The sequence below is a fragment of the Arachis duranensis genome, chromosome 3, assembly GCF_000817695.3.
Source record: "Arachis duranensis cultivar V14167 chromosome 3, aradu.V14167.gnm2.J7QH, whole genome shotgun sequence".
Classification (NCBI taxonomy): Eukaryota; Viridiplantae; Streptophyta; class Magnoliopsida; order Fabales; family Fabaceae; genus Arachis; species Arachis duranensis.
The window spans coordinates 6,853,382-6,867,771 of record NC_029774.3 but is presented as its reverse complement, the minus strand read 5'-3'; the positions used below and the strand labels follow the sequence as shown (position 1 = coordinate 6,867,771).

The 14,390-nt window shown below is 36.2% G+C and overlaps 3 protein-coding genes across 4 annotated transcripts; 1 reads left to right on the top strand and 2 right to left on the bottom strand.

The window, feature by feature from the left end:
- Positions 1-424: 424 nt before the first annotated feature.
- LOC107477203 (protein ELC) lies at positions 425-3,694 on the bottom strand. Its single transcript, XM_016097188.3, has one exon. The coding sequence runs from the start codon at positions 3,493-3,495 to the stop codon at positions 2,326-2,328; it is 1,170 nt and encodes a 389-aa protein (XP_015952674.1). The 5' UTR covers positions 3,496-3,694; the 3' UTR covers positions 425-2,325.
- Positions 3,695-6,662: 2,968 nt separating this feature from the next.
- LOC107477204 (uncharacterized) lies at positions 6,663-9,479 on the top strand. Its single transcript, XM_016097189.3, has 9 exons — positions 6,663-6,951; positions 7,197-7,340; positions 7,592-7,702; positions 7,838-8,042; positions 8,131-8,189; positions 8,355-8,407; positions 8,485-8,707; positions 8,793-8,901; positions 9,000-9,479. The coding sequence occupies exons 2-9, from the start codon at positions 7,230-7,232 to the stop codon at positions 9,260-9,262; spliced, it is 1,134 nt and encodes a 377-aa protein (XP_015952675.2). The 5' UTR covers positions 6,663-6,951; positions 7,197-7,229; the 3' UTR covers positions 9,263-9,479.
- A 117-nt stretch (positions 9,480-9,596) lies between these two features.
- On the bottom strand, positions 9,597-10,621 carry LOC107477205 (thioredoxin-like protein YLS8). Of its 2 annotated transcripts, XM_021137513.2 has the most exons (3): positions 10,362-10,609; positions 10,209-10,238; positions 9,597-10,141 (listed from the first exon to the last, which is right to left on the bottom strand). In XM_021137513.2, exon 3 carries the CDS (start codon positions 10,139-10,141, stop codon positions 9,833-9,835), a length of 309 nt encoding a protein of 102 aa, XP_020993172.1. In that variant the 5' UTR covers positions 10,209-10,238; positions 10,362-10,609; the 3' UTR covers positions 9,597-9,832. The 2 variants fall into 2 exon arrangements, with proteins under 2 accessions (XP_020993172.1, XP_015952676.1); XM_016097190.3 differs by lacking the exon at positions 10,209-10,238 and having other exon boundaries at positions 10,362-10,621.
- Positions 10,622-14,390: the final 3,769 nt, after the last annotated feature.

The window sequence follows — 14,390 nt, the reverse complement described above, 5'->3', positions numbered from 1 at the left end:
GAAAGAGCAATAATCAAAATTTTAGAAAAATACTCCAAACACTCTCCTACATGATCCAGTAACCACTATTTTCGAATCCTATAAAACTAACATGAAGGGAGTCGACACCAAACAGTAATTAAAATTTAAAAACATACAATTTTCAGTATATCACATAAATAAGTAGTTAACATCTTACAATTCTATAACATCCCATAATCATTGTTGTATAAGTATTTATTTTCTCCTTACATTACCATTCAAGTTTATTTTTTATTCGGTGCTGCAATAAACCCTTACATTATATTCATTCTCCTCACCTTTTTCTTTTGTTTTAGTAATTACTCATGTATTTTCAGCAAAAGAAAAGGGAGAATTCATTCAAATGTAATAATGAATGGATAAAAGAAGACAAGTTACAGAAAAGATATAGAAAAAGACGAAATGGTAAAACTTATTTGAATATATAAATCGTTTCCTTTATATTCAAAATAACTAACAAAAAACAACATTGCTCAAATTAGGAAACTAATTCTTTTCATTCGACTGGTTCTAAACGTTTTCAAAACAAATACTTTTGTTTCTTTTTTCTTTTTCATGTCCAAGGACGGAAAAGAAAAACAAGAACAGCAGAACTAAGGAACAACAGCTAGGCCCCTTTGCATCATAGCACTGAGGTCTTGCCAGGGCTCAATAAGCTCAACATGAGGAAATCTATCCAGGGTTGCAAGCTTTGCTAAACCATCAGCCTTCCAATTCCACTTCAGAACATCCTGAATTTTGGACACCGGCTCATTATCAGAGCTGCAAAACCGAGCTTGACTGTCTCGGATCAAGAGGAAAGCTTCTAGGCAGTCTCTTTCGCAGGTAACTTCCCAGTAACCTGCCTCCCAGGCAAGGATGAGCCCTCTCCAGATCGTGTTCCACAGCAGCCCCTTTGCCACAAACCATCAGACTTTTTTATAACACGACCAAACCCCGTAATGTCATCACCATCATAGAACTAGCATCACATTTAATCTTAACTGAATTTGGGAGGGGGGAGTCCAAATAGAACTCACAGATGCCACCAAGGACAAATTTTGGAGATAGAGCTCTAGAAGAGGCTATGCAATTCCTTTTGCGAAAGATTATTTTTCTTTCATTATATCCAAAATTACTAGACTTATTATATGCTATTTTAATATGCAAACTTATTTTTCTTTCATCATATGCAAAATTGCTAGATTAAACAAAGTCTCTCAGCTCTAATAAAATATAGTTTAGGAAAAGTATAAGTAACCAACAACATTTTTGAACAATGTGTGAACAATGTGAATTAATAGAGTTAAAAGAGTAAATTAATCTTAAATTTAATTAGTAGCATTAAATTAGGGTGTACTGTATTCTTATTTGATTAGTGGTTGTTCATGTTGTTCAAAATGGTCATTGTTTACCTAGCACTCCCCGTTAGTTTAATATGCTACTTTTGAAAAGCAATTGCCAACTGCTAACCGTCCACACATGAATTTTTCTCCTATTCCCTGCCAAAACTTCATAAACTTCAACAAATCCCCCAAAACATAGACCCATGTAATAAACATCATTTCGACACCAGTATGTTTTTAATAATCAACACATAATCTCTTTGTTTTATTAATTAAAAAATAATTTAAATATACAATTAATTAATAACAATTGTGCTTCTATACATGTGTCAGAAGTGTTTGGTGTCGAATAGTGCTATTGAACTTCAACGTAGCATAACCTTTTTCTTTAAAGAGTACTTCACAAGTCCATATAGTGATGTGAGGAGAATTAATTAACTATATGGAGGCACTTGTTAGTTCTGATGGCTTATGCAAAATTCTGAAAAACCATGGAAAAGAGCTATTGAATTATGATTATGGGTCCTCTATTCAACACGTTCTTTCTTTCTTTCTTTATATATAAGAACACACTTCCTAATATCTGTGTATGAAGGCAAAAAATTATATGAATCATAATATACCCATTCCAAAATACAAAAGTGAGACAAATAAATAAGAAGTAAACTAAGCATGTATATTTCTAGCTCTAAACAATGAAACAGTTGAGGTAACAAACCTCTTAAACCAAGTCTTCGAAGGAAATCATACCATTAAGCCTGTATAATGATCATCGATACAGCCTCATTCCCCAAACAAGTTTTGTGCTCAATAATAATCCGAAAGCTGTTGAAGGCTAAGGCTTACCAATTTATGCTAAAGGCTACAATCACTGACTTCAACAAATAGGAATCTGTATCCAGCACAAGTGCACAACACAATATGGAGAAGGATTTCGCCAAACGAAAAGAACCATCTTGTGCACAACCAACCAAAACTATCAACTGCCATAATGGTGTGTCCTAACAGCCATATTAGCAACCTGAGCCTGCAACTGAGCAGCTCTAACTTTTGCGGCTGTCGCCCGGTGAAAGAACTGCTCTCTCGACAGCGCCCTCACGCTCCTCAAGTACTGATCGAAAGGCACGGAACCAACCTGAACAGCCTTATCCAATGCATAAAGTGTGAACCTCATCCCTTGGTTATCCCTCAACCACCCTTCAAGAACATCAGTGTTCATCAAAACCATCTGCAACTGCTGCTCCAAACCCTCCATCTCCTCCTGCATCTCCTTCAAACCCTTATTGAGAACCTCCTCCCTCTGCTTCAACACACCCTGCAAGCTAAACAAACCCTCCATCTCAGCCTCCCTGGTCTTCCTCAAAGCAGTAACATCACCATGAACCATCTCCACAATCTTATTAACCGCATTCCTCTTAAAAACCTCAGTTGGATCCTCAGTGTGGGGCAAATTCTGAACCCTAGAAGAACCACCACCAAAGCTTCCATAAGGTGATGGAGGATAATTATTCCTCGCAGGAGAAGCAGGAGCAGGGTGCTGGTGATGCTGAAGATGCTGGACATAACCAGATTGGGAATTCCCCGAATTACTCGATAAAGATCCGAAATTTGAATTGGGATTTAGGTTTTGAGGTGGCGGAGGTTGAGGGTTCCTACGCTGGGAATAAAGAGGAGGATCGCGGCCAAAGATAACACCCAAATCGCGAACGAGATCGACGAGATTGGAGCTAGGGTAAACCCAATTCTGCAAATAAGGGACGGAGACGAGGCCAGAGGGATTAACGTGAGGGTGGGGGCGCTTGATGATCATGTCGCGCGTGGGGTTAACGTAGACGCAGGGCGCGTGGCGAGGGTAAGATTCCATGAGCCAGATGAGAACGGGGATGTTGTAAGTGACGCCCTGAAACGACATCGGGATTGTGCCGTCGGCTTGGAGGAGATTGACGGAGCGGCCGTCGTTGTGTGTGAAGGTGGCGGTCTTAGGCTCAAGGGAGGGATACGTGGTGGTGACGGCGACGAGGTGCTGCCGGATCAGCCACTTTGTGTCTTCGGAGTAAGGGAGGGCGGCGGGGCCACGCTGCGAGAGGACAGAGCTTAGGAACTGCTGGGTTAGTTGTGGGTTCGGCGATTGCACCGCCGGTGGGACCATGGTGGCTGCGGCGGTGAGTGGTGGTGGTGGTGAAAGTAGGGTTTGGGGATTTTGTGTGTTGAATTTGGAGTGAGGAAAATTGAAGAAGAGTGGGGAGAACGTGTTTTGGGTAATTGAGAATGAAAGGAAATTGCTTTGCTTCGTTAGAGGAAGTTTCTGTTTGTGTTGCTTAACGTTTTGGTTTTACGCGTTAATGTGTGAGATTCATCACCAATTCAATACAATTCTCAATTTCAACCGAAATCAATTTTTATTTTATTTTGTTCTAACCTTTCTTTTAGGGTTAAATGCTATTTTTCCTTAATTAGAAATTAAAATAGCAAAAAAAAAAGATAAAACTAAATTAATTGGCTAGATTTATATTTAAATTTATTAGACATTGAAACTCATTTTATAATTGGCTCAAATTCGAATGAATGTCCGTATAAAAAATAATTGCTCTAGCCATACAATTTTTAATATTATTTACATTTCTCTAAATTAAAATAGACTTTATACTTATTAAAATAATTTTCAAAAAATTAATTAAAAAAAATGAGAAAGAAGTAATTAACGAAAGCATCATATGTTTAGAATTAATAACGTCACATATATTCTAAAAATTAACTATGTTCGAATAACAAAACTCAAAAAAATAATAATGTTGAGAAAAATATAAAATTATCTTCATTTGTCAAATGGGATCAAATAGTAATTTATGCTTTAGTAAAATTAAAATGAAAAATAGTGTGGTACATTTTAGTGGAGTAAATAATTATTTTGACACTTTAAAAACTTTAATTTTAACAAAATAAATCTTTATATTTGTTTTTGATAAAATAAATTTTTTAAATATTTGTTTTGTTTCACAAAATGACAAAATTATTAACCTATCACTATGGTCATTTTATCAAATTACAAAATAAATATTTAAAGATTTGTTTTATCAAAAATAATTGTGAAAATCCATTTTTTTTAAATCAAAATATAAAGGAAAAGCATTATTTTGATCAACAATATAGTTAAGAACTAACATCATTGTTAAGCACTATTTGGAAAAACTGGAAAGGCCGACAAGCATTGTCTTGATCATTGTTTTGATTTGTATATTTAGAATTACTTAAGTCCAGTTAAGATAAATAATTTAAATAAGTTCTTTTGAAAGAAGAGTTTAAAGCATAATAATTTTTATTAATAACAGTTTATAGATAAATTATTTTGTATTTGGATTTTTAAAGTTATAGTGTTTGCATAAATAACTCAAAAAATAATTTTTATTTACAAAAGAGAATGAATATTAAAATAACGATGATAACAAATACTTTCCAATATTGAATGTTGATTTTACCTAACCTAATCACTAATATTGTGTATGATATGGTAGGTGAAAATAAAAAATAATTATAAAATGTGTGTCAATGTATATTATGTTGGTGTTTTTTTATTTTACTCCTATTAGAACTCCCTCCTCTTTTATTAAGGTCAAAAACTTGTTATAATTAACTATGAAAATAATAGCAAGCTATAAAATCATTTGTGAAAAAAATAAAATTAAAACTGAAAGCTCATACCACAGTTAAATACAAATTTAATAATAAAAAATAGTGATAAAATGATAAAAAAAATACTTAGAAGGAATATATGTAGTCAGATGTAATATTGTCTGAAAATAAAAATGGTGGTAGAGGATCAATACTTCCATCAGATGAATCATTATGTGAAAATAGTGAGGCTTGGAACATTGCATGAGAATGATGGTGGAATGATGGTAGAAAGTTAGTGCTTCTAGTAGACTTTGAGTGAAAATGGTAGTGAAAGATTAGTATTTTTCACAAAATCAAGAAGGAAAGTAGATTTTTTTGTTTTGAAATTAAATTTTTTTGTTTTGAAATTAAATTTTTTTTAAAGAAGTGGTAGAATGACTTATCGAGTATTTTTACTTCTTCAAAAAGTTATAAATTAACTTTTAGAAAAATTAAAAACTTTTTTTAAAATGATGTCAAACACACAAATGGTGACTTTTCATAATAAAAAAAAAAGTAACTTCTACTATTTCTCAAACGGACTCTTAATACTTATTATTTGCATGTTAATTACCAAATAACAGCTGAAGAGAACTATGGATATTGATCTTTCTGAATTGATGCTGTGATTATGAGTTTGATCTGATCTTTTAAGTATAGAATTTGCCTAGCTACCTCTAAAAATTAGTCTAAACATGATAAATTGTTTTGATCATTGTCATAAATTGTTAAAAAACTTAATTTTGTTTTGAAGAGGGATGTAAAACAATTATCAACAAACACAAATATGTGTTGCCCAACAATTACAGTTTATTATGTTGAATAGTGAAATTTTGAATTTTATTGTTATATAAATTATTAAATTTAAATGTTTGAACATTTATTTATATTTTTAATAATTGTATTTTATATTTAATTAAATCATTACCATCTGATTATCTTAAGTAGACTACTTTAATAAACAAAGATACTAAAAATATTTTTGTAAGATATTTATATATGTTATGTTATTATTGGATATTTTTATTAAATCGATTAATAATATATTTTTTAACAAACCAAAACAAAATTGGTTTATTATAGCAACAATAATAAACTCAATTGTTTGTATTATAATTATTAGACCCAATTTGATTCAATCGAATTACATAATTTAAACCGAATATTTTTAAATTTTTTGATAAAAAAATAAATATATCCCTAACTTTTTGTTTTGTAGACATTAAAATCTCTAAAAATTTAAAAATACAATTAAATGTCTAAAAAATTAGATTTATTTTTATTGTTATAAAAAATCAATTTTATTCTAATTTGTTAAAAGAAAAAGTTTAGGAAGCCAACAATTTTATTGCATTTTGGTTAGCATGTAACCAACAGAGAAAGGTGAGCCATTGGATAAAATTTCACACTAATCTCACACCATTAAATCATCATTGATGGCTATCAATCACAAATATTACTGGCCTCCTAATATTGTTCTTGTTAAAAAGTTAAAAAATAACCGATTCATTAATACGTCCAATAATAATGCGACACGTAAGCGTTTTTACGGAAAGACGTTTTACGCGTCTCTCCCTGTGATTAAACCATTAAACCATGACCAGTTACTCAATCTATTTATTAACCGGTTCGGTTTTGGCAACCTTGGTTTTATTAGATTATCGAGAAAGCTTCGATTCTGTGCAAAAAAGGCGAAGGCCAGAGAGGCCTGAACATTGAGCAAAGTTACTGTGACGAAGGGAAGAGAGAAACGAGCACCGAAAATGCTGAGAAAACTTCTACGCCATCGCAGTTACATAGCCAACAATGCTTACTTGCCATCGCCAAAACGCTCCATGCTTTCTTCTCCCTTCTCCTTCTTCTCCGCCACATCCTCTTCTTCTTCTTCTCCTACCATTCCCACACGCCCAATTCGGATCCTGACCTCGTCAAGCACCTCAAAGGGATCATCAAGGTTCACCTTTTTCTTCCCTTCCTTGCTTGAATTGGATTCTATCATTGTAGTATGTTAAAAGTTGTAAACTTTATATCCTATCATTGAACTTGACAATCTATAACTAATAGTTTTGAATTCAATTTTATATCATATTTAAAAAAAAAAAAAACTATTTTCCCCCTTTTAAACCCTTATGGTAGTATTGAAATATTCAGCTTTAATAAATGCTTGTGGCTTGGTGCTTATTATTGTTGAATTCCCAGTTTCGTGGAGGCCCAATCTCAGTAGGTGAGTACATGTCAGAAGTTCTGACGAATCCTAAAGCTGGCTACTACATCAATCGAGATGTTTTTGGAGCAGAAGGTGATTTTATAACCTCTCCTGAAGTAAGCCAGATGTTTGGTGAGGTAAGTTCAATTTTTCTTTTATGAGCCATGAACTCTAGTTCTATTGTGTTTTCCATTTTCATAGCTTGGTAGATGGATTCTAATGTCCTGTTCAAGGGTGCAAATTTAGGTCCAGAAGCTAACTTTACCATCTTGAGACTAAACTTTTATGAGCTTATGAGTTGAGTTTTATGATTAATGTTTATCTAACCTCCAGGGTTTAGGTGAAGTCTCGAATTTGATTATTTTGATCTTGTTTATGTAAAAATCAGATGGTTGGTGTCTGGGTGATGTGTCTATGGGAGCAAATGGGGCAACCCGAAAGAGTAAATCTGATTGAACTTGGTCCAGGTCGAGGAACTCTTATGGCTGATCTTCTTCGGGTATGAAACCACACAATGTTGATATGCTTTATATTGGAACCTCTATTCAAGTTTCTGGATCTTTTGGTTATACTGTTAATTGTGCATTTAAAGACAAGATATCATTGTGATTAGCAAAGTTTCAACATCCTATAGGGTGCTTCAAAATTTAAGAATTTCACAAAGTCATTGAATGTACACCTGGTGGAATGTAGTCCAGCACTACAGAAGCTTCAGCACCAAAAGTTGAAATGTGTTGACGAAGAGAATGAAGCCCAAGATACTGTTAAAAGAACCATCAGCTCATTGGCTGGTACTACTGTTTCATGGCATACCTTGCTGGAACAGGTTCCTTCAGGATGTATGTTATGTTGTGCAATAACATAGATATTGTATTGTTATACTATATTCAAAGAATGTCATGACCATGCTCTTCCTTTGATTGGCAGTGCCAACAATTATCATTGCACACGAGTTCTTTGATGCCCTACCTATCCATCAATTTCAGGTAATAGTATGCTCGTGTTGCTTAGATGAATTCAAACCAAGGACTTCTTCCATTTATCTTCCACTGTGTTTTGGCTATTTGTCATTTTGACATTATTTCAACCTTTCTGCTTTCCATTTTATTGGCATCATATTTCTATAGTGTGATTTTCTTTTCAATGAACAGAGAGCATCTCGTGGCTGGTGTGAGAAAATGGTCGATGTCGCTGAAGATTCATCGTGAGTGTTTCAGTTTAATCTAATTTTGTCTATGCTTGGTTTAGACAAATTGATACCTTTTTACATTTTATGGACAGGTTTCGTTTTGTTCTATCTCCACAGCCTACACCTGCTACTCTGTATCTATTGAAGCGGTGCAAGTGGGCAACAACTGAGGAGATATCAAAACTTAATCAAATTGAAGTTTGCCCCAAAGCTATGGAGTTAACTGAGACCATTGTCAATAGGATAAGTTCCGATGGCGGTGGCGCTTTGATCATTGACTATGGCTTGGACGGAGTCATCTCAGACAGTCTCCAGGTTAATATCTCTCCCTACTTAGAAATTCTCTTTAATTGATGTGTTTGGTGAATACATTGTTCAATGGATTTATGAATTTATGCAGGCGATACGGAAACACCAGTTTGTCGACATACTAGATAATCCTGGATCTGCTGATCTTAGTGCCTACGTTGATTTTGCATCAATCAGACATTCTGCAGAGGAAGCTTCAGGTGTTTTTTGCATTTCCTCACGATTCTAGGAGGAGTGCATACATTTGCTCAAAAACTAAATATCAGTTTCCAACTAATTTAATAATATATCAATGCAGGAGAGGTGTCTGTACATGGGCCAATTACTCAATCTCAGTTTCTTGGAAACCTTGGAATAAATTTCCGTGTTGAAGCACTGCTTCAGAACTGCACAGAGGAGCAGGCTGAATCTTTGAGGACAGGTTATTGGCGCCTTGTAGGTGATGGTGAAGCACCCTTTTGGGAAGGTTCAGATGATTGTATTCCAATTGGCATGGGTACCCGCTACAAGGCAATGGCAATAGTGAACAAGAAACAGGGTGCTCCAGTTCCTTTCCAATAAAATATAAATAAAGCCAACGTAAGAGTAGTTTTAGAGCTTTTTTGGTTTATATTTTATTGTAAGAGTTTCATGTTGTATATAACTTTCTCATCATAATAAGGGGAAATAACAATTAATCTCTCTCCACTAAGCTATGTACAACTACATTCTAACACCCTAAATTACCAAATGGTGAAAAAATAGTATTCTGCTGAATTTATTTTCAAATAAAGCACATCTATGAATAATTTAATATTAATAGAAGTATATTGTTTATGATGTAAAATTGTATATTTACTTATTTAGCAATAAAGGGTGCATGAGCCAAAGCTTGGAAGATTATTATTAACAACAATGAAGAAAGAGTTAATAAGAACTCACTTGATATGTTTATCATCAGAATCCGTGAATAAAGTACATGTCTCACTAACATTCAACCATTAAATAGGGCTCAGACAATGGCCAAGGCCACAGGATCAATTTCTAGTTTCTATTCAGCTAATCAAAATACAAGGCTAATGAGTTAAGGGTTTACAATAACAGAATAAAGATTTTCAAGCGCATGAAATCAAAGAGAAGAACAAGTAGCAATCAGTAGCGGTACTTGGTGGAGTAATCCTTAGGAGAAATAACAAGACCACGTCCCTTCCTGGCACCCCTGTACACAGTCTCAACGATGTCAATGAACTCCTGCTTATCCTTGAGTGCCCAATTGATCTTGTTGTTGTTACCGGTGCCAAGATCGATCATGATGTGCTTGTTCCTGAAGAAGAACATGACTGTGCATGGATCATAGAGCTCGTACATGGTGTTGAAATCCGGCACCTCCGTGATGTCCACCAGGTATATCACCGCAAAACTCTTTATGGTCTCCGCAACCGCCGCCAGCACTTCATCCATCTGAATTTTCAAAAGGCGTTAATCGCATAGTAATAGATGAAATGAAAGGGTAAGCAGTGTGATCTACCTCTTAATTTAAAAGCTTCCCATCAGCAACCTTCAAAACAATACAAGAAGGCAAGAGATAAAATTGCAAATAGGATATTATAATTATAGAGATAAATGAATGAATCCCTCAAGCATGAATGAAAATGAGAGAGTAGGGTTTAGGGTTACGAACCTGCATGCAGGTGTCGTCCCAGTCATGGCCGAAGCGGATGACCACAACGCGTTCTTCCTCGGAGAGAATGGCCTGATCCACCGCCCAACCGGAGTGCAAGTGCGGCAGCAAGTACGACATCCTTTCTTCTCTCTTCACTTCCCTCCCAAATCGCAATCCTCCTACTTCTTCTTCTTCTTCTTCTCTAAATCTCTATATAGATAGATATAAAGGGGACTCGCGTATATAAGAAGAGGCCAACAGAAAACAGAAGTGTCTAGAAGCGCGCTTCACAAAAGTTCGTTATAAACAGCTCTCTCAGCCTTGCATATTCTCAGCGTCCTCAAAACGCAGCCGTGTTGACCTTCTCCAAAAACACACTTCTTTTTTTCCTTCCAAAATTATCCTTTTTTTTTTAAAAGGATTCTTTAAAGAAATAAAATTCATTTCAATTATAAAATTATCAGAACGCCCACAAAACTGAATTAAACGTTTTAGAAATTAGTCACCAAAAAAAAACGTTTTAGAAATTAGTTATTAGTTCCGAATTTCACAACTATGTTTAATTTAGAAAATTCTATCCTAAAAAATCATTATAAAATAAATTTTAGAATATGCATAAGATTTGTTTTAAAATTATACAAGTATTTATAAATTCTATACTTTCATAAGAATAGAAATAATCTGATAAGTTAATTGTCACAATTCAATTCAAATATAAAATGAAAGATTTATTTCATGCATTAACTGAGTCCCACAAATAAATTTTTGAGAACGGCAATGGGTTTGATAGTTCAAAGTGGTGACAAATGAAAAGGATTTTCCTTTTCATTCAATAAAATCCATGTATTTTTCGGGTTCAACAATCAACATACATTACAAATATCCAATCACAATGATGCTATGTGTTACGGTAGGTAACCGGAGATTAATAATATGGATGGCGTTTGGCGGCCCAAGTGTGTGATGGAGGAGAACTCCGGAAAGGTCCGCAACTCGGGAGGCTCCGTCCGACTTGTGCTCGCGAGGGAATGGGGGGGTACCTGCAAAGACACTCCGATGCCTAAGTTAGCAAGAGTGTAAGCAGGTCTTAGAGAGTATTGGACTTAGAGATACATGAGGGAGTGTCAGTGTATTTATAGAGATGGCCCTACTTGAGCCCAAATTTTTCTTTAAAGTTTGGGTTCAAGTATTCAACTCGGGTGCGTAGTCGACTTGTTTGAAAGAACACGGATCTTGGGAACCGACGTGATTTTCGCGACTTTTGGTTTCTGACAGTTACGTCAATTCGAACGTCGTGTCCGTTGAGGGATCATTTAGGGATTGAGGGCTTTGGTAACGGTGCAGTCTCATTAATGACTGCTTCGCTTTTTACCATTATGCCCCTTTGCCCTTTTTATAAATACTTTCCCTCTCTTTCCATTTTCCGTTTCTGCAATCTTTCAAACTTTCTCTTTATCTTGTTTGTATTGCATCCTTGCGTTTGAAGACTCTGCCCTTCACCAACCTCCCCTTTTTGGATAAAGGTTAGTTTTGCTTTTTCCATGTCATGCTTTATGTTTGCATGTTTTGTTTTGCGAGTAGATAGGTTGACCTGTAGATTCTGATTTCGAATCTCTCTTCTTTAGTGGCCGTATTTTTTGATTTTCTTTTTCTTTTTCCTTTTTGTAGGTTTTCTGCCATTTTCTTCTTTATAAAAAATGGCTTCTGTAGACATTCTTTCTCAGTGGGTTGACGATACGGTCCTTGGGGAGGAACCGTTGGTTGACGCTGAGTTTATCACCCACCTTCGTACTCATCATAGGCTCTGTACTTCGGACGAGGATGAGCCCAAATATGAACTGATAATCCCGGGTCCTGAAGACCGGGTCTGTTTTGGGAGAGCTAATGAGGCGGCCCCTCATTTTTTCTTCATGTATGAATGTATGATCACCCGTTTGGGTGTTTTTCTTCCTTTCTCTGATTTCGAAATATCCGTTTTGCACCACTGTAAGGTTGCCCCTACTCAACTCCATCCCAATTCCTGGGGTTTCTTGAAGATTTACCAGTTTATAAGCCATGCTCTGGACTTCCCGACTTCCTTGAGAATCTTCCTTTATCTTTTCCATATGACTAAGCCCTTTAGTGGGCTAAATAACAAACAACAATGGGTATCCTTCCGAGCCATTCAAGGTCGGAGGATTTTCACCCTATTTGACGAATCCTTCCACGACTTCAAAAACTTCTTCTTCAAGGTTCAAGCTGTAGAGGGTCACCACCCCTTTTTTCTAGACGAGCATTTCTCCCCCCGCTTTCCCCTTTATTGGCTGCCGGCCACCCCTTGTGAAAAGGTTGGTTTAGATGACCTAGACGAGGTGGAGGCGGCCATTGTGGGGTTTTTCCGAGAAGCATGGGGGAGGACCCCATACCTAGATACGAGAAAAATCCTTCAGGGGACGTCGACTTTTGTTCAATCTTGCATAGGTAGCTCATGCATTTCCTATTTCCGAGTTGTATTTCACCGACTTCTTTTTTGCCGACTTGTCTTTTACCGACTTGTGATTTGATTGTTTCTTTTGTAGATATGGCGAAAAAGAATGCTCAGGAGGCTTACCAAAGGGTCCAGGAAGCTAAGGCAAAGTCCCGGACTAGGTCCGGGGGTGGCAAGGCCCAAAGCCTATTTAAAGATATGGTGGAGGTGAAGAAGGATTTGATGAACTCTCGGAATGCTTATGCTGACTTGGAGGACTCTATCGCTGATGGCGCCGAGGAGTCTTGGAGAATTTTCCTGGAGCAGGTCAGGGTTATAGCCCCCGACTTGGATCTTTCTCCACTACATCCTGACAAAGTGGTGATTAATGGTGCCATTGTTGATCCTCCTGCTCCCAAGGTCTTTTCCGAGTCAGACCTTAAGACTCGGGGGCAGAGGATTATAGAGTCTCCTCCTCATTCCAAAGACTCTCCGAGTTCTTCAACCCTCGTTCCGACTTCCTCTTTGGCTCCTCCTCCCGGTCCTGGTGGTGGTGATTCATCTACTCCGTCCAAGAAATGACTTTTTTATTTTTGTGGCTATATGGGGGCCCGGCCTGTGGGTCCCCCTTTTTTTTTTAACTTCTATTTATTTGCTGGTGGTTGTGAACAATTTGCTTCTGGCCTTTTAAGGCCGTAAACAAAATATTCTGTTTGTTGCCTTTTTTGGATAAGGGTTTTAAACAAAATAAATGCCCTTTTTTGGATAAGGGTTTTCTAATCAAAGTAGGTGCACCCTTTTTTGGATAAGGGTTTGAGTTACTTTGCGCGTGTACATGCTTTTCTGCTTCGAGATATGTTTGATCTTTTTGAAAAAACCTTTTGTTAGCTTGCATTGTTTTCTTGAGCCTTTTTCGTGCAAAGGCTTGTCTGCAAACTTTAAACTTTTTCAGGCTTTTATATCTCTTTTGTTATCCTTTATACTCAACTTTGCTATAGTGAGCTTTTATGACTTAGGTTATTTTTGTGATGCGCTTTTTATCTACTCGGAACTCGGTTTTCTTTTACTCGGAGTTCTTTCGAGTTTGCGTTACTCGGATTTCCTTTCGACTTAAGAGTCGGATAGTTTCCGAGTTTTAATACGATCAACTCATATAACCTCTTTACACCGACTTGTACCTCGTCGTTTTATCCTGACGACCATGTTAGGTCGGTTCATGGGATTTTCACGCTTTGTCGAGCTTAAGTCGGCGCGTTTCGTAGAAAGACTTATAAAAATAGAGGAGGATATTTAAGAGAAATATAGTGATAAAAAAGATCTTTATTAATCGGGAAGGTACCTTTTTGCTACTAAGGGTTTTGATAGCATATTTTCCCTTAGCCTCTACTGTGATGCCTCGTTAAAAACCCCTCTCCAGAAAAAACCCTTTTTTGGAAAAAATCATGAAGCTGGGAAAAGAGTACATCAGGGAGTAGAGTTCGCTTCTAACTGTAGTACCTTTTCATATTACAAGCATGCCACGACCTTGGTAACTCAGTGCCATCCAGGTCGGTTACTTTATAATAACCTTTTCCTAACACCTCCTTGATTTTGTATGGCCC

Excerpts from the sequence above, each read along its gene's own strand:
- LOC107477203 (XM_016097188.3), bottom strand. The coding sequence starts at position 3,495 with ATGGTCCCACCGGCGGTGCAATCGCCGAACCCACAACTAACCCAGCAG.
- LOC107477204 (XM_016097189.3), top strand. The coding sequence starts at position 7,230 with ATGTCAGAAGTTCTGACGAATCCTAAAGCTGGCTACTACATCAATCGA. Across the intron at positions 8,408-8,484 it reads GATGTCGCTGAAGATTCATC|GTTTCGTTTTGTTCTATCTC; the intron begins GTGAGTGTTTCA and ends TTTTATGGACAG. Across the intron at positions 8,902-8,999 it reads TTCTGCAGAGGAAGCTTCAG|GAGAGGTGTCTGTACATGGG; the intron begins GTGTTTTTTGCA and ends ATATCAATGCAG.
- LOC107477205 (XM_016097190.3), bottom strand. The coding sequence starts at position 10,481 with ATGTCGTACTTGCTGCCGCACTTGCACTCCGGTTGGGCGGTGGATCAG. Across the intron at positions 10,142-10,361 it reads GGGACGACACCTGCATGCAG|ATGGATGAAGTGCTGGCGGC; the intron begins GTTCGTAACCCT and ends TTGAAAATTCAG.